At 42.5% G+C, this 18,882-nt stretch overlaps 1 protein-coding gene across 1 annotated transcript; it reads right to left on the minus strand.

The window, feature by feature from the left end:
• Positions 1-9,332: 9,332 nt before the first annotated feature.
• LOC104083792 (5-hydroxytryptamine receptor 5A-like) lies at positions 9,333-18,879 on the minus strand (the record flags this gene model as incomplete). The annotated part of the gene is made up of 2 exons (XM_009587416.1): positions 9,333-9,665; positions 18,562-18,879. Coding segments are annotated over 2 exons (651 nt in total), but the record flags the coding sequence as incomplete, so codon positions are not given.
• Between the last annotated feature and the right edge of the window lie 3 nt (positions 18,880-18,882).

The following is an 18,882-nucleotide window of genomic DNA, read 5'->3' on the forward strand; positions in this document are numbered from 1 at the left end:
TGCTGCTGTCTGAAAGCTAGTTCTTCCTGAAGAACTCCAGCTGGTGAAGTTTATAGATGATTGTTCAGTCCATTGAATCTCTTTTGTGAGGTGACAGTTATAATTGCAATGTAGATATATATATAGATAAGCTGTAAAAGTCTGGGTTTTTTTCCAGTATGTATTCAGTTTTACATTCCTTCATCACATGGCTGTATTACTCATTATTGCCTCCACTACACAGTAAAGAGTTAACGCAGTACAGCAAAATAGAAATATTGTCTAATTTTATTTATTTGGGTTTGGTTTTTTTCAACAGTAAGGACAATGGGAATGTTTTTATTTGGGGTTTAACACTGAATTAGGTCAAGATTCTGGAATAAGTAGATATGTACTGTGTAATATGTCCAGTACCACAAGATGAGCACTGTAGAATGCAGTGGTTTGTTAATTTTGGCCAAAAAAACCCACAGAATGAGATTCTTGAAACCCTCTTCACCAGCTAATAACTTCACGTTATTTTAATTTACACTCTAGCCATAGATAAGATTCCAAAGGATAAAAATTAATTTCTAACGGTTAAAACATAAGAAAATGGAAACTTACCTTGGATAATTCCTGGTGTAAAATTATAGATCTATATTTTTATAAAGTCTAGCTGTTGTATAAATTTCTTTGAAATTTCATTTTTATATATAGAAAGTGTGCTTGTTAAATTAATAGCTCCAGGAAAAAACACCTGAATCACTAGCACCATCATGTTATCCCTGGCTGGGATGAAAATCAAAGTCTATGTCACCTGTAATATAGGAAGATAAAGATTCAGACATTCTGCTCAATGAACTGATGCTCACCTTTGAAGACACAACCTATTTACCCTGCTGAAGATTTGCCCTTGTAAGTTTAGAAACTTTGTGGAACACTTTCTGGAACATTTTTACGTCTGTATATACAGTATTTTATAATTCAAACAGTTGCTTTTTGTACTTAACATCAGGATTTTGGACTGACTTCTTAATGTACATCACATCTTCAGGAGAAGAAAAACCACGTTCTTTTTTCCCAGTAACAATGATGACAGTGCTGTTTGATTACTTTCTACGGCAGCGAATATAAAATAAAGAATGTTTGGAATCCAGTGACCTTCTGCTATTGTGTTTTTCAGGTGGAACTTGCTTTAGAAGCCTTAATATGCTTTTGAATTACGAGTGCATTAAAAGATGAATTGTGTCAATATTCACTCATAAGGATGTTTTCATGTGTCAAGTAGCAATCAGTAACATTTTATTTTCTCTTGCTGCTTTTGGTAAGTGTGGTGTTTTGGTATTTGGCACAAACTATCAACCCTGGTGTATGCAGAGGAGGTCCATGGAAGGTTGTATTTGTCTTCCATAAGCAGCCACTTAAGATGCAGAATTCTCAGTAGAGATGGTGCAAGTTCATCACACTGCAGTACCTGATTCCACTCCTTTTGAATACAATGGAGGGTTTGATATTAGCATGTGAATTTATGCAAACTCTGTGGCATTGAACATGGAGAAGCGTAGGCATTTGTTAAGCCTCGCATAAGGAGATTGCTTACATTCTGTGCGGGTAAAATGCAGTGAGCTACCAGAACTGTGGTAGACTAGGTTCAACGTGATGTACCTTCTCATAAATGAGACTGTGTTTTTGTGACAACGATTTTCCTGTTCCTTCAGTACAAACAGAAAAAAAACCTTTCTACTGAGCCAGCTTACTCCCCCACACTAGTTAGTGACTGAATATATACAGGCTGCTCCGCTTGTATGTATTCAAAGTCAGTCGTCCTAGAGCTAGTGAAATAATGAAGGCAAAATTACACTCAGAGTTCCTTCAAAGAAGGAAATTTGCATTGAGTGCTACTTGCAGACTTTCTCTAATCAGCTTTGATATTAGGAGACATTATTTATGTCTAAAAACTTTGCCCTCTATAAAAATGGTAATTCTCTTTCTAATTTGTAAATCAAATAATTTAACTTTGGCACCAAGATAACCTGTTTGTGAATTCAAGCTGTGATGTATTTGCATAGCATGCACTTCTAAAAAATAACTTGAATGGACATTTCAATTTGGGTTTTACAATTTTCATCAAAATTGCATTGGTATCAAGCAAAATTTCCTAGGTAGGGTAAGTAATGAACTTACATGTAGAATAAATGTAAAAACAGATAATTTGTTCAAATAGATTATTTGTTCAGTATAACATTAAACTTTATGCTGACCTGTTACAAACACAGTAACCTGGAAACTTCAACATGGAATATAAAAACATTAGAACCATTGCTCTAGGAGCTAGTGATTTTGACTAAGATATAAATCTGGGATTTGTGAAGATCCAGTTATTGCTCACAGAAAATAAATCAGAGTCCAGATTATAACTTAATGTAACAGGTCGGTTTCTTTCTACAATAGATTGAAATCCAGGGCAGACGAACCCTATCTTTGCTTTCAGATCCTGGTGTGAAAATGAGAGGAAAGAGGCCGGAGAGGCGTGAAGTTACATCAGCTGTTCTTGCTTTCCATCGCAGTCATTTCTTCTGATACCTGAGGAGGAACCAAACTGAAAGAGGCACTTCTTCTAATGGCCTGCTTACCTTGATGACTGTCAGGCTTAACCACCACATCAGGCTCTCCCCAGTCAGTTGAGTGTGGAGGAACAAGTACACATCGTGCTATGGCTGCTTGTGGGAAGGTGATTTTTGGGAACCGTATCCAAGATGCCGTGACACTATAAAGATGACAATCCTGCTAAACAGAAACAACGGAGTTAATTTTGCCTTCCAGTAAAATGATGACAGCTATTTGTCAAAGTCAGGAGGTAACTTCTAAGTGGAGTTTTCAAAGAAAGGAGGGCAGTGCTTTAAGGTGGTTATAAGTCAATAAGCTTCAATGTGTATCATGTCTGTGTTGGAGATTTAAGGTCTTTTTGCGTAATTATTACATTAATTTTTTGATCTACAGAATTAAAAATATTTTTAATGCCCAGTTTGGCAACTGGAGCTGTGCAGCTGAGGCACTAAATTCTGAGTGTGTAGATGTGTGTATACACAGGACTATACAAACCTAGAGCAAGCAGAATCTGTCTTAATTCTCCATTTCAGCTGGTTGTGAGGGAGGAGCTGAGAGTTTCTTAGAATTTTACTTCAGTATTGCTGGATTTCTTTGACTGTTTGAAGAGAAAGATCTCGCCCTGAATTCATTTGGTGTTACCAGGCTTGTAAAATAACATTTACAGGACTTGTAGCAAAACTTTTCTTTTTTTATTTGATAGAGCGTGCTCAGAGCTTTAATTTGCATTTCAATTATTTTGATATGCTAATGAATAAACTGCTGTAAAGTAAGTCTGCTCTTTGTTTCAGAAGCTGAGACAGTCTCTGAACTCAAGGCATACACTTACCTTTTTAGACCGTGACAGCTTTCTTTAAATGCAGTTCCACAAGTGCACTTGTAAAATATCTTTTGAGAGTGAAATCAGTGACATACACCTCATCCAAACATGACAAAATTCAGACAATCTTTTTGTTACAGTATATCAAAACAAATGCAGTACTGCACCAAGTCGCTATCAATTTGAATAAAAGAAAATCTTGGAAGGCAAGTTAAAATGTGACCAATATTTTCTTTAAGGTTTCTTCCCTTCTTCCTCCTTATTTCATGAAAAATCTGCTTATTGAAGTGTGGCCTTAGTGTGTAGGTTTCTGAACCAAACAGTGTTTGATGGGGAAGAAACGTATGACATGCAAAAGCATTTCCCTGTGTGACAAAGTAGCACATTGTACTCTTTATTCTCTGGAGACACTATGGCGCAGGTATACCCAGCCATATAGGACATAGCACAACTTTAAAGAAATTTCTTAGAAACATAAAATGGCTTGCATGAGAGAAAGGGTGTTACTTCTTTGAGATCCCATTTTGTGTAGCTGCTGGTACTCACGCAAAACAGACAGCTGGAGAATTGTGATTTGCTGGTTATGGCCAGCTTTGCTAAATTAGGCATGTAAGTAGGGCACACGTACAAGGCGATACACAAATCTTACTCGTTTGGGTGGTGGATGACATACTCTTAGGATAGTCTTTTATCTAAAAAAATTCATGAACACTGCCTGTTTATTCATGCAGCCTATGCAAGCTCGGCCAGCTGGCACGGGAGCTGCTGAGGCTCTGGTCCCCGGAGCTGGGGGCAGGCGCTGCCTCTCTACCCAGCTCTTCAGGCAGGGCTGGCGGCCACTTCGCACCCAGCAGCATGTTCCCGTAATCAGCTGCTGCTCATACCTGGTTTCTTGGTGACTGTGGTGTAGACTAGCTTATGAGGTACTGCTCACAGGGGTTTGTCAACTGTATTCTCAGGGCCAAACCCTTCATCTCTTCTTGCATCAATCTTCATGTAGGAAGGGCTTGGGAATTCTCATGTAAAACAGCTATTTAGAAGGAGAGACTGAAGTACGGTTGAAAGATCAGGAGCTCCTGGGTACAATAATAAATTACTGAAGAGCTTTCATTGTGGAAGCTGTAGCATGGATGTGGGTTTCATGGAGCAAGGAGGAGCACAGGAAGTTATTAGCATTTTCTGTTCACATTCATCTTCCAAAGCTCTTTGATTTCTGCACAATCTGAATTCCAACAGCACAACAAACGGAGGCCTTAACTTCCGTATAGCTACAGGGGTCTCAGAGCCTTGCCGCAGGATACAGCAATGCCTTTCTGCTGAGCAATAGTCTCCAGTGAGTTTTTCTAGGAGCAGATTCAGTGCCAGGAGATAAAACTAGTAGTCCACTGTGTACAAGCAGAGATGACTGGTGTACTCCAAAGCGGCAGCTTCTAGTTGGGGAAATAAATGACGGTACGTCTAAGCACTACCGAATGATGTTTCTTTAGAATAGCTGGTTTTTTTGGTTTTTTTTTTTCTATTTGGACAATCAAGATACTGTAACATTTCTCTTAGTTCACATAGGAGTTGTATTTTCCATTTTTTCTTTGGTCCGTCTTGAGGCCAAGGATAACAACACAGCAATAATGTAAGATCTAAACTCTAATGCTTGGAAGTGCCAGAAAGAGGAATGCTTGCATGCCTGATTTTACCCTTTCCTCTTTTTTCAATTAAAATAAAGTTGCAAGTTTTAATAATGAGAGTAATTAATCACTGAAATAAAGTACCAAGGGAGGTAGAAAATTATCCACAGTTCCAACATTTTTTAATCAAGGTTGATGACTATCCAACAGTTATGCTCCCATTGCACCGAGTCACTGGGTTTGGCACACGCGTCCGTGGGTGAAAGGCTGCGCTGGCTGTGCAGAAGGCCAGGGGATGGTAATGCCTTTTCTGGCTTTAAGCGGGAAGCAGCACCCAGCAGGCTAGGCCATAACCCCAGATAACGTATTTCTTTCCCTCACGCTAAGCTCAGATTCCATGTGATTAAAATCCAGGATTTTAAATCCTGAGTATGTGCCGCTGCTCTTCTAAACGCAGAGGTGCACAGAGCCGGTGTGGGAAGCCGATTTTGCTAAGAGCTTTCTAAAACCGCTATAGTGAAATGAACGTTCCGCTTGTTTCTCGTCTCCTCTGGGTGAGTATGAAACCAGGCTGCTTTCAGCAGAAGCCTGTCATTCTGTAACAACTCACTGCTCTCACAGATGCTTCGGTGGGCAGAACTAGTTATCTTGAGAACTTCTCACAGTAAAATTACAGAGGCTCCGATTCACCTCCTAAGGAAGCTAAATTCATCTTTGAGGAGGAGGAGAGCCACGCGGTATGCTACATCAGTAGCCCTGCTACCACTTCTCAAGCTAGCTGAAGACAGCCCTGCTGCATCTTCAGCATTTGCAGTAATACCAGTGCAAGCGTACAGCTGCGCTGAACTGCACAGGAGCCTTCTGGCTTCATGGTGTTTCTCAAGTTCCACATGCCAAGCCACAGTAAAACATATCCCAAAATCTGTGTTGCTTCTTGGAAGGGCTCCTGCACTGGAACTAGAGCCTGGTGTTTCTCCAGGCAGCTGGCGCTTAGCGTTGGAACAAAGTTCTCGCTGCTGCTGCTGCAGCCACAGGCTGTGATGGGCCTTAACTTCAGTGCAGCAGGGTTGATAATTAGACCTGCATGCTGGTAACTGCTTGTCTTACAGGCACTGAAATTTGGCCAAAGCATGATCATTGGAAACGTCAGGAGTGGCCACATGCAGGAGATTCGTATGCTCTTCAACAACCAGCTTAAAAAGACGTCTTCATTTTCTCCTTCCAGGTCATCTGTTTGGATTTTAAGGTTTTTAGAGCAGTGACTAGCTTAGACGAAAAATTCAATTCACTTAAAAAATTCATCAGTGGTTCTTAATAAGACTCGCAGGTTTTAGTAACTTTTGGACTCTTACATATGTATCTTCCCTCCGGTTTAATTAAGCCTCGAAACACTAGTTTGAACTGTGGCTATTCGATATGCAGGCAAATTGAGATTCACAAGGGAGTTACTTAAGTTGTCATTTAAAAGTCTGTGCCACTATCTAACAACTTTTTGAAATTCTAGGTTATTACAATTTCTTCATTCTCATTGAAATTGAGAGGAGAAGCACCCACTGCAGGTACATGATAGACAGGTGACTGTGGCTGGAGACACAGGAGGTCACACTGGAATTTCACAGTACTGCCGGGTGCGAAGTACAGCAGTGCCTGAGCTCCCCGTACACTGCGCTAGTGACATGAGGCCAGGCAGTTGCCTTAAGGGACTGGAGGGACGTGCGCTTTGACAGCGTTGTTTAAATCACTTATTTAGAAAGGAGCTGGAACTTGCCTTGGTCTAAGTTGCCCATATACCTGACATCAAGCTCAAACTGACATCACCAGGTACGTGAATCATGTCAGGCTACACTGCAATAAACTCTGCTTTACAGTTAAGCAAAGTCTCCATCATTTTTCTGTTTTTCAGCCTACAAGATACAGACATTTGATAATACCTCTCTGACATGGCTGTTAAGTACATCAGCCCCTAGCAGACAGAAATACACCTAGCTGCTGTGGCCTGTGAGAGACTGCCAGGATACCAAGACTTTGGTAGGAGCTTCGTGGTCAGCACTCGCGTCGATGCGATGCCCATTAGCTTGGTAACTGTCAGAGATGAGGCTGAGTGTGATGCACTGCAGTGAGATCAAGATGCCAGTGGTGTATATTGCTGGAGCTGAAATTCGTGACTTTTAGTCATTCCGTGCAATTTTGTGTTGTTTGCCTGAGGGTATGCTTTGAATCAGAGTTGCTTAAAACAGAAGAAAACACAAAACTGGCAGAGAAAGGCAGTGTAAAAAGTTAAAACTCAGCTTCAGACGGAGCTGCGATGTCACCCAGCTCCATTGGAGCTATGACGTTTTGCCCTTACAGTACCTAAATGTGCTGGTTTTGGCTGGGATAGAGTTAATTTTCTTCACAGTAGCTGGCATGGGGCTGTGTTTTGGATTTGTGCTGGGAACAGGGTTGATAACACAGGGATGTTTTCGTTACTGCTGAGCAGTGCTTACACACAGTCAAGGCCTTTTCTGCTTCTCACCCCACCCCACCAGTGAGAAGGCTGGGGGGCACAAGAAGCTGGGAGGGGACGCAGCCGGGACAGCTGACCCCATCTGACCAAAGGGATATTCCATACCATATGACGTCATGCTCAGCACATAAACCTGAGGCAAAAAAGAAGGAAGGGGGGGACCCTTCGAAGTGATAGCATTTTTCTTCCCAAGTCACTGTTATGCGTGATGGAGCCCTGCTTTCCTGGAGATGGCTGAACACCTGCCTGCCGATGGGAAGTAGTGAATGAATTCCTTGGTTTGCTTTGCTTTTGTGTGCGGCTTTTGCTTTACCTATTGACCTGTCTTTATCTCAATTCATGAGTTTTCTCATCACTTTTACCCTTCCGAGTCTCTCCCCCGTCTCACCGGGGCGGAGTGAGCGAGCAGCTGGGTGGGGCTTAGTTGCCAGCTGGGGTTAAACCACGACACTGAAGAAGCTTTAGGAGGAGACAGGAGAGAGTGCTGGGACTCTGTGTCAGTAAAAAGCTGCCATGCTAGAAATACTCAAGAGATGCTGTCAGCATCCCGCTCAGGGAAGGGGAGGAAGAGAAACCCACTAGAGGAACAAATACAGAGAGAGAGAGAGAGACTTGGCTGGAAAGTATGCATGGAAATACTTACCTTTTTATTTATTTATGTATGTATTGTTGGGACAGGGGTGTTCGTTAGAGCTTGGAAAAATAATTTAAGGCTTGGTTTTGAGTCACTTTAGAGTTTTTGGAGTCATGTGGACCTGATGGCATCAATACCTTTCTTACAGTAGGAGGAAGTTTGATGCAAACTGACAAATTGTGGTAGGTAGGGTGATGAGCACAACATTTATGGTGCAAGGACCCCAGACAGCGCAGTGCAGATACTCAGGTACCACTGCCAAGCAGCCACGTGTTGCTGCCAGCAAACCTGGTGATTGAATACAGCATGTTTGGTGTTTGTAACACAAATGCATGCTTAATTTTATGGTAGCATGAAATAACAATGCATACAGTCCGCCTTCACTTGGAGGTATCAGATGTCTATCCTGAACTCACCTGGGTTTCAGAAAACAGGGAGAGCCTGAGCCCTGCAGGGTGCGAGAGTACAATGCAGGTGAAAACTCCACACTAGATCCTCCTCCGGTGCAAGCAGTGCGAGCACATTCTCAGTAGTTCTGAATAATTTTACATGTGGCTCTAAAATTACACCTAACTCCAGAGGACATAACTAACTGACCTGTATTTCACCAAGACTTCCCATCAAGGACTGCTGCTTGCTAGAGAACATGCAGCCCTTCAGTCATACTACGGCGTGTTTTTGAGCTGCTTTGTCATCTATTTTAATTTCACATCAATTCCACAACTGATTGAATAAAGCATGTTTATTCCCTTCCAAATAAATCTCAAAAATGACGCCACCATCCTGCCCGTATCGCAAACATTTCAGTATTGCTCAATTAGCAGTTCCCACCAGTGCCTTTGCTGATGATGATCGAGGTACAGAATGGCACCTGTAGCTGGTTAGATGAGATCAGTCCAGTTAGATTTGACAGTCATGGTGTTAAGACACATACAGTGCTTCACTTAACACACATTGATTGAAAAAGCAGACACCAAACCCTGGAGCAGCGTATATTTCCAAAGGGGAACTGTAAACTGTCAGTAGGTTTATATCCAAACACCTTCCATCTTCTTTTTCATTGTTCCTAAATCCCCTCAAGTAGCTCTTGCGCATGAAAACTGTACATTTCACAGGCACGTTTCCCTCAAGAAATCTCTGTATTATGCAATAAAGGAATCATTTTCTGCTCTGTGTCCCCTTTTATCTCTGCTTTACAAAAAGGTTCTTGAAGGCATTGTTGTAATTTTTGTTAAATGCTGTATAAATGAGAGGATTAAAGAAAGAATTGGAGTAGCCAAGCCAAAGAAAGATGCTTTTCCAGACGGGTGGGATGTTGCAGGAACAGAGGGGACTTACTAATTCTGTGATGAAGAAAGGGATCCAGCACAGTACAAAGACTCCAATTAAGATGCCAACCATCAGAGCTGCCTTTTTCTCTTTCTGTTCTCTCCACGTTTCTCCATCTGTCTGGAAAGTGATAGCTGCATGACGAGCTGTAAACACCATCTGTGGTTCACGCGAAGCTTCCTTCACCTCAAAACAAAAGCAAACATGGATTCTTACCATGACAATTTGTTTGAGTGAAGTATTACTTTTAAATGACAGCACGACATCTGTGCACCTACCACAAAAGGCCTCAACTCTGTTGCTTCCATGCTAAAAGAAAGAAAATGCCCCAGAGTGCCAAAATTACCAGACTTCTCATTATGTTGAAAAAGCTGCTGAGTGTGACTGACAAACAACGCTAAATAGAGAGTAACTGATGCCATGTGTGTTGTAGGCATTCTTTTTCAGTTTATTTTATTGGGTGCCTTGATACCTAGTGGGAAATCAGGTTGTTAAGGAAGGCTAACAAAGGCACGTGCCTTCTGCCTATCCCTAAACTAGACTCTCCTACGCTGCTACATGACCTTTAGAGTTTCTCAGGCCTGAATCGTAAATGAATTTCATTCCATTGCAGGCCCTTTGGGTCATTTCCCTAAGGTATTAGAGAGGCACCTGCAACAAATGCCCGCTCATCAACTACAAGATTTTCTTCAGCCTAACTGCATGGATGCAGAGCTCAAAATCCCATCCCTGGTGGGTGCAGGAGCTTGGCACTACCACTCGTTCTGCAGAAGGGACAGAGCATACCCCAAAAACCTCAGCTAAATCTGCAGGAATATTTTTCCATCAGAACCTTTGTTAATGAAAGAATGGGATTTCAATTAGAAGAAAGTTTTAAGAAATGTGTCTGATCTTTGAAAAATGCCGATATTTCATTACCCCCAAAAAATCATAAATGCCTGAAATAAAATTGAATACTTTGGAAATATTTCAGTGGAAAATAAATGCATCAAGAAGAGTCCCTTACGAAAGACAGAACTCGGGTGCCTTCTGCTCTTCCTTGACAGAGGCTATCTCCTCACAGCCACTTCTCCCTCCTGGAGAGGGACAGAGCAGTGTATTGCACTGCAGCAGCTGCAGCCTGGTCACAGTGCCAACACAGTATATGACAATGGGAGCATAAGGATGCACTGAAATGACGTACCCTCAGGCACTGTGCCACCATTTTGAATTAGCTTATAAAATACTCTGGTAGTAATCAAAGAAAAGCTTTGCTGGAGAAGCAGCATTTTCTGGTCCTCATCTTCTCTCTTCCGTCACCTGTCCTTTATTTCACTGAGATCTACTTGGTATTCTCACAAAAAGTACTCCATTGCCAGAAAAACACCATTTCAATCAGCCTTCAGTTCAAACTCTGACTTCAACAGAAGTTAACACAAGAGAGAGGAAAACATGAGCTACTCCAGGCTGCTGACGGTGCTTCTTGTCGCCTCCTCTCTCGCCAAGGGCAAGACATTCATCTGCGCAGTGAGTACAGTACAGTGCTCTGGGTGGCAGCGGGACTGCGGCAAACAGGTTCTAGGCACAAGTTATTAATGTGCTTAGAGTCTATCCAGAAAAAGATACTCCCTTGTGATTTTAATCTGAAGATTAAAGTATCTGCGAGTTTAAAGTTCTTCTAGGCACTACAGTTAACAAAGACAGTGCAATAAAATAAACAGTTTAAGGGTGCAACCTGAGGCTCTAAAATTTGCCTAACTGATAATTTACAGGAACTGCAAGACTTCGACACCACTCCAGAGATGGCTTGTTGTTAAATTAATTACATATTCTACATGTGCGCACCACTTTTGTGCAAGCTTTATAACAGATGGAGGGCCTCTCTTTAATATGAGCACAGCAACTCAGAGAGGGAGGCACTGGCAATGGCTAGACAATCACTCTTCAAGACGGATATCCCTGTCTTCACCCTCAGACATGAGACATGGCTGCAGAATGTAAGAGCAGCAGATTATGGGCGCAGGCAAATAATGGAGGAAAATGAAAATCACATCTGTCCTGACAATTAAAATGGGACACCCCTCATGTAGCAAGGATCACACCATTTGTCTGCAGAAGGACTTGCTCTACACATCCTTAATCACACTCTGCAAAAAGGGATGAATGTATGACACGAGGACAAATTTGTGACAAGCAACTCTGAAAGATTACATCTTAGCCCTGAGGAATAGCTACATAAGCACGCCTCTTGGGAAGAGCCATACAAAGGAGTTTGCCACTAGCACTGGGCATAGTTTGGTACTACATTTAACCTTCAACTCCTATTCAAAAGACAGAGCTTGCAGTGTGCCATCATCAAATCAGAGCCTTTTCTTTTCGGCACCTCAGGTTTTAGAAGGCTTGTGACCGAACTGCAGAATTTACTAGTAGCGACTCTTACCACTTAATTACATATTGTGAGAAAAACTTATTTAATTTATTTTGATAGAAGATACCACAGTTCTCAGGTGTTTTCTCTAATGAAGCATGCATTTACAGCCTTGTCAAGCAAGAGGAGTTTTCACAAACTCCACTGGTTGTTAGATCAGGCCTCTGAATACTAAACAGCAAGTGAAAATAGATCATGGTATTTTTTGTAAATTACAGGACACCAGTTGTCTTCCTATCTATAGAATTTCTACTTTCTCTGTTGTCATAGCTGTTTTTTTAATTATTTTTTGACTATTCTGCCTGGGACTTCTGAATAATGTTGTAATAACAGTAATAATAATAAAAGTGCAAATAGCAGCCTGGTCCTTTAGGAAAAATAATGGGATCTCTCATGGAACCTTCCATTAAGTAAACTGTGTAAATATCCCTGGCAGACTGGAGATATTTTGCTTCAATTTTCCATAAGAAATCCTTTGAAAAGGATACACAAAATGTTCTTGAAAAGGTAACTAGTATCCCTGCTCAGCAAGGTCCTTCAGCCTTCAACGGGACGTATACAAGCATTTAAACCTTGGAAGCTGTATGAAAGCTCAGCTTTCCATGACCATCAGTGTCTAATGCTCACCCCATACGTTGTTTCCAGCTGACCAGCCGCACACACTGTGAACGACCCTTGCTCAGTTGGCTCTCCATCAGGCTCGCCCGCCACGACACCTGCCTCTCGGGCATTCCCGGCAAGGGGTACTGTTCCAAGTGCCAGCCCCCGGCGCGAGAGCTGCCACTTGGCACACCTGGGATCCACTGGCCAGCTGCTCCTGGCTTGTACTATTGCAAAAGGGACCAGACTTCAAACAGGGTTTCTAGCGAGGCCCTGCGCTCAATTCCCCTGTAAATGCATCAGCTTTGCGGTACTGTGCTCCCTCCCTGCCTGGTCACCATATACACCTACTACAGGACTGCCAGCATCTCATCCTTGCTGTGGGGACTGATTCGTCAGGGGACAAGTCCACTAGATTTTTAAAGTTAAACACAGATACAATTTGAAGTGCTGTTCATAACAGAAAATATGTATCAGTGCAGATTGCAAAGCTGGGAAAGTCCAACCTTTCATTATAATTTCAAATTTTTTTATTTTTATTGCTCTCTATATGATTTGCTGCAGACCTGACTCATCTCCCTGGCCTGGTTGGTGCAAGATTATCCTTGCTACAACTATCAGCCCCCAAGACTATGTCGTCAAGGCTGTTTGTTATAAGCCAACCCACACAAAGTACATGGAAAGTAAATCAGTCTATTGTAGGCAAACACTGTTGTGGTACAGAGTGCTGGCGGGGGAACCATGCTGCAGGATTCCCCCCTTGTGCAGGCATGGGGTAATCCCCTGCAATTTAGCATTGTCTGAACACGAGCATAGGCCAAAAAGGTTATGTAGCTGCTTTCCAGCCTTGCCAGTTGTGATTTTCTTGAACTAAACACAGCTCTGACTATACCAAATCTGCAGTTTCCAGTGCCAATCCTGGAGGCTTTGCATGACTCCAATTTCTAACGTAAGTCACAATACCTGACTGTTATCCCTGTGCCACATGGAACAAAGGACAAGCCCAACATGAAACCTTTCCCCGCATTTTGGGCCTACTGATGAGCGCTAGTGAGCAGGCTGTGACAGGGGAAAAGGTGGTCACAGACTGTAAATTAAAGCAATCCATGAAGATGCCTTAGTTTACACTGGGGACATCCCTCATATGTGAGCATCTCTGCATGGTGTTGCATGCTGTTCTCCCTCGGTGGCTATCAGCACCCTGTGCCTTGGGCACAGACTTCCTTCCATTCACACAGGCACTGCTCCAGGAGCTGCGAGTCAGGAGCAGTGGGGAAAAAAGCTGGTATGAAAGGACTGCTACTCTGAAGCCAGAATTAGGTTCTGAATTCGTGAAGTCAGCTATTTCCAGGACAACAGGCTCTGAGAAGTGCAGAGACAACCACTTTCCACTGAGAGTATCATGGAGTTAAATGAAGGAAAAGAGCTCTCAAGTACAAATTGTTCTACAAAGAATTTTGGTTTTAGTTTCATTCTTCTGTATGTTGATCAGCAGTTACAGTTCAATGCCACTTCTGTTGTTTGTCTGTCCCCAGTAAATTACTACTACTGAATGGCTGTATGTTCCTAGAGCTGTATGTTCCCAATTCCTGTGTTCCTAGCAGCGTTATAAAAATGCCGTGCCACCAAGGAGCTTCTGATGAAATCCCTTGATTTAAAATGTTCCTTATAGCTTTAATGATTGTTATTGCTGGTCCTTCCTGGCAGGTACTGTGTATGTGTTTGTATTGTACCTCCAGGGTCTGCGATAACAAAACAACAGTAAAGATGATAAACATCAGTCAAATCTGGCTTACTACCACAAATTCAGAGTTTTGCCTATTACAGTGTGATTCAGCAAAGATCATTACTGCCTCAGTGCAGCTTTGGCATACTTCTTGCTCTTTGAACAAGAACACGAGAAACTGAAATGCACAATGAAGGATCAAAACATAGGAATGTCTACACTTTCTTGGATGCTCCACCAATATGACAAACAGTACATTTGACAGGGAAAAGAACACCTGCTTTCTCTCACAGGATTTTTTTCTGTAAGCAGAAATAGCTCTGCATTTCCCCCAGGAAATCGCCAGCCACTCCACTTTGTTTCCTGCCCCACCTTTCTCCTATCTGACATCTGCTGCCACTCTTCTGGACAGTTGCACTTTGCTTCCTGACCCATCTCTTCTATGTGTACAGTCAGAGGCAGAAATAAGAAATAGAAGGCCTGTGACTCTTTCAGAGAAGGAAAATCTGTTTTCTCTCCCATATTGTCCTGTCTGGTTATGTGGGTTGGAGAGGCTGAATGGGCCAAGGTGCAGAACAACACTGCACGGTTGGAGCTCTGGGGCCTGATACTATCTGAAGTGGGAAGGACTCTTACAAAACTGATAAGGTTTGGGTCAGGCCTAATTACTCATACACTAAACAAGGTACTTTGAGAGGGGAGAAAGAAAAAAAAAACCCACAAAAAAAAGAACGTGATTTTTAACTCCTCACATGAAAATTTAATGCTGACTCTGCAATTGCTACATGTAAGTAATCCTACCATTCAGGTTCTGCCATCCTTGGTTTTGATGGGGAAAACCTATGCTACAAGTGACTTCATTGATTTAAAAGAGCACTATGCAGCAGTATCTGCTGTTTTTCAAGCAGTCTCATTTATTTCAACTGGACTATTTACAGAGCGAATTCTTACCTACTGTCAACAAGGTGTGAGAGTATAGCTCTCTGTCAGTGATGGTATGTCACTAGTTTTTTTAGGAGGGTCACTCACATCAGTATTGACTCTGGAATTCACTTTTTAAGGAGTTTCATAATTAGCAAACAAATAATTATACAAGCACCAGCCTAATTTAGGGTCCCAATTCTGCAACTTTTTTGTTTCAAGGGAAAGTAAGAAACAAGCTCTCATTAAAACTAGAAGAAGCTCAGATGTTTCATGTCCATCTCCCTTAACCTTAATTTTTTTCAAAGACTTTACAATGTGTTTTTCAAAAACACAAGTAAAATTTTAACCAGAAACAACTCAAAATAGTTATTTTGTAACTATTCTATTCAGCACCTCTATAGGAGTACAGAAACATAAGATATGTATGCCAACTCTCAGCTCGGAGACAACTGCCCTTTCTCTGTGTGTGTGTGTGTGTATATATATATATATATACACACACACACGCAGTGGCAACCTGCAAAGGGCTTTGGCACCTGGCTCTGTTGGCTGAAAAGCACTGTGCAAAAACATCAAGGTATCATCATAATTGTTCCACTTGATGCATTGGTTTCTTCAAGGCATTTCTACTGGCATATGAGTACTATGACCTCAAATCTTTTCCTCGTTAAATTAACTTGCTAGTATTAACCAGCTACACTGCTGGGTATACCTCAGGCCACAAACCGTAGCCCTGACACGCAGTTCCAACTCAGGGCTACCTGACAGCTGATTCTTAAATGCAACACAGACGTCTCTCTCAGCAGGGATCACCACTGTTACTACTCACCTCCAGCCTTTGGCATCGGCTACCGAAAGCCCCTCTAACGTCAGACCAACTAGTGCGGGGCACCCGAGGTGAGAACTGACATAGATGCAGAGGGCATTTCACACTCAGAATAAAAGTGACAAAAGAAAAATGTTGCAGGGTGAGCATGAGAGGTGAGCATTCTCAGAGAAAGAAGGGACGAAAGAAAGTAAAGGTAGGAGAGACATTAGAGGAGAAAGAAACGGAAAGTTAGAGTGAGTTGATGGGCAAAACAAGAGAAGTGGAACAGCATTTGCCCCATCAGAGAGAAGGACAGTGCTGACACTGACAGCCTAATTACCCCTGGATGTCGAGAAGCACAGCTGAATCACCTCACCAGGTTTGTCACATACCCTGGCAATGTTATCTTTGTGTTTACATGTTAAACAAAAATTGGTTTTGCCGAAGGAACGGTAGTGATGTGTCTGAAGATTCTTCTCCAGAATTCACTGGGGAACTGCTACTTTTCCTGTGGACATGATGGATCCTGCTGCGATAAGCTTAAATGGTATCAGGATAAAACTCAGTGAATAAGTCTTAGTCTCTTAACTTAGAAAGAACACTGAGAAGAAATGCATCCTGAATGCCAACTCCCTTGATCCATGGGTTCGTTTAATGTACACGTGTGCAGCTGGGCATCAGCTCTTCCTTTAGATGATGACTAAAGGTTTGCATGTGCATCACAACAGTCTTTTTATTTAAGTCAGCAAACGAAGCTGCTGGGACAATGGGGAAGGTTGCCACTATATACCAATTGCAGATTCAAGAATCACTGTTATAAAAGGAGAAGTCAATATGTCAATCACTGCAAATATGAAGAACTGCTTGCTTGAGCATGTGCTGGTATTGCAGTAACAGCTATACTGGCAACCCCTCCAAAATGGGTATTCAGCTGACACTAACAGCAGCTCTTTTGTCAGTATAGCCTAAACCAGCTCCCAGACACTGCATCAGCATAAAGCACTTACCTGCCAGCCTAGCTGTGCCCACGCAAGGGCTTTTGCAGACAGAACTATGACAATTAGGAGCCAGACTTTTTTCATGTTAAAACTGCCGTACCAACCACGTATCTCTGTATAGGCTAAAACTTAAGCAGCAATGCCTCAGCTCATTTAACTTGCCAGAATTTTAGATTCCAAACAACTAGTCCTGTATGAGTATGTGTGTATGCAAAAGACAAAGCATGCAAAACCACTACAAATACTCAGTTAGCTTTTGTGCTTGGAAAGATTATACATTAATTCCGAGCAATACATTCATCATACTTATAACAACTTGGAAAGAAATTTGGTGCAAACCAGGGGATGAAGGCCGTAGGAAAAAAAAAGAATGCTTTTGCATAGAAGACAGCTTCATAAATCAACTTATATTAAAAACATCTTCAAGGCATTATGATCCAAATCTGCAAGTCTGACCGCATATAATTGCCCGTGCTGTCATCTCTTGCTAGAATCAGGGGACACAACCTACAGACTTTTATTCGTGACCATAATAACATGTTTCCTACCATAACTCCAAATCAAAGTTAGAGGGATTTAGTGAGGGTCCGCAGGATTAGCCCCATTGAACAGAAATGTTCCATGTCTCTTTAGGTATCCGTAACATCCACACAGCTCATCTTTTGTTATTGGGAAGGGACCGGACTTAGCAAGTACAACATGCAATCACAAAAATGTACTGTAAAGAATCATTTCCCCAGATAGGACTGAGAGTAAGAATATGTGACAGAAAGCAGAGAGAGTTTACTGAGAGCACTACCGAGCACCTTGGCGACACGGCATTGGTGACAGTGTCATCACGCAGAGAGTCTGACTTAACGGGACACAAGGGGCCAACCCCCACCTTCCACAGGGACACAGCTTTCCTGTCAGCTATGTGTATCCCCGAAATGAATGAGACCTCCCACATGACTAGGGCTTTGCGGGATTACAGGCAATGTTTGGGATAAGAAGGAGGAGAACATGGGTTTTAAGACAGCTGGTAATTTTAACAGAGAAACAATTCATTGCTCATTGCTTCAGCACTATGCAGTGAGCAATATGTTCCCAGTATTGAAGGTAAAATAGCCCACGCACATAAATGAAATGTGTAATTTGCTTATTAAAATCTATTCAGACACTGATAGAACCCACACAAAGTCCGTGCTGATAGATAAATTTGCATGCATTTACTCTGTACATGACCTAGGGATCTGTTTATGTCTTTGTTTACCCCATCAACACTGTAAAAAAAATAAAGAGGAAAAAACCCCAAGGAATGGCAAATTCAGACTAAAGAGATGATTTTTAAATGGCTCTCCAGACTGGCAGTGAATGCTATGTCTTTACTTACTCCTATGGCATACTTAAGAAAAAAATGAGAATAAAACTTCTCCAAGAGTGGTGCTTTTTGACTAATTACTGCTCATGTCTGGTCTGTAACAGAACTAAATTCACATGAGAGCCCCAGGGCATGTCTCAGTCTTCTCGCTGTGCCGAAACCACCGATGCCGGGGTGACGGCTGGGAGCAGACAAGAAGCAGGAGTGCAGGTGCCTGGAGGAGGCAGTGGGGGCTCTCCTTGCCGTCCCCCACCCTTACCTGGGCAGCCTCGGGCAGGGGCACCACAGCGTTCCTCCTGCGGCCCCCCATGCGGAACTTGGCCGCCTTGTAGATCTTCCAGTAGACGAAGAGCACCACGCAGAGGGGCAGGTAGAAAGCCCCGCCAGTGGAGACGATGGTGTAGGAGGGCTCCTGGCTGACCTGGCAGCGCTCATGCTCGGGGCTGTAGGTCTCCCCCCAGCCGAAGAGGGGGGCGAGGGAGATGGCGGCAGAGAGCGCCCAGGTGAGAGCGATCATGATGTTGGAGATGCGGCGGCGTGTGAGCAGCGTATACTCCAGGTGGCGGGTGATGGACCAGTA

Source organism: Fulmarus glacialis, unplaced genomic scaffold, assembly GCF_000690835.1.
Source record: "Fulmarus glacialis isolate BGI_N327 unplaced genomic scaffold, ASM69083v1 scaffold7761, whole genome shotgun sequence".
Lineage (NCBI taxonomy): Eukaryota > Metazoa > Chordata > Aves > Procellariiformes > Procellariidae > Fulmarus > Fulmarus glacialis.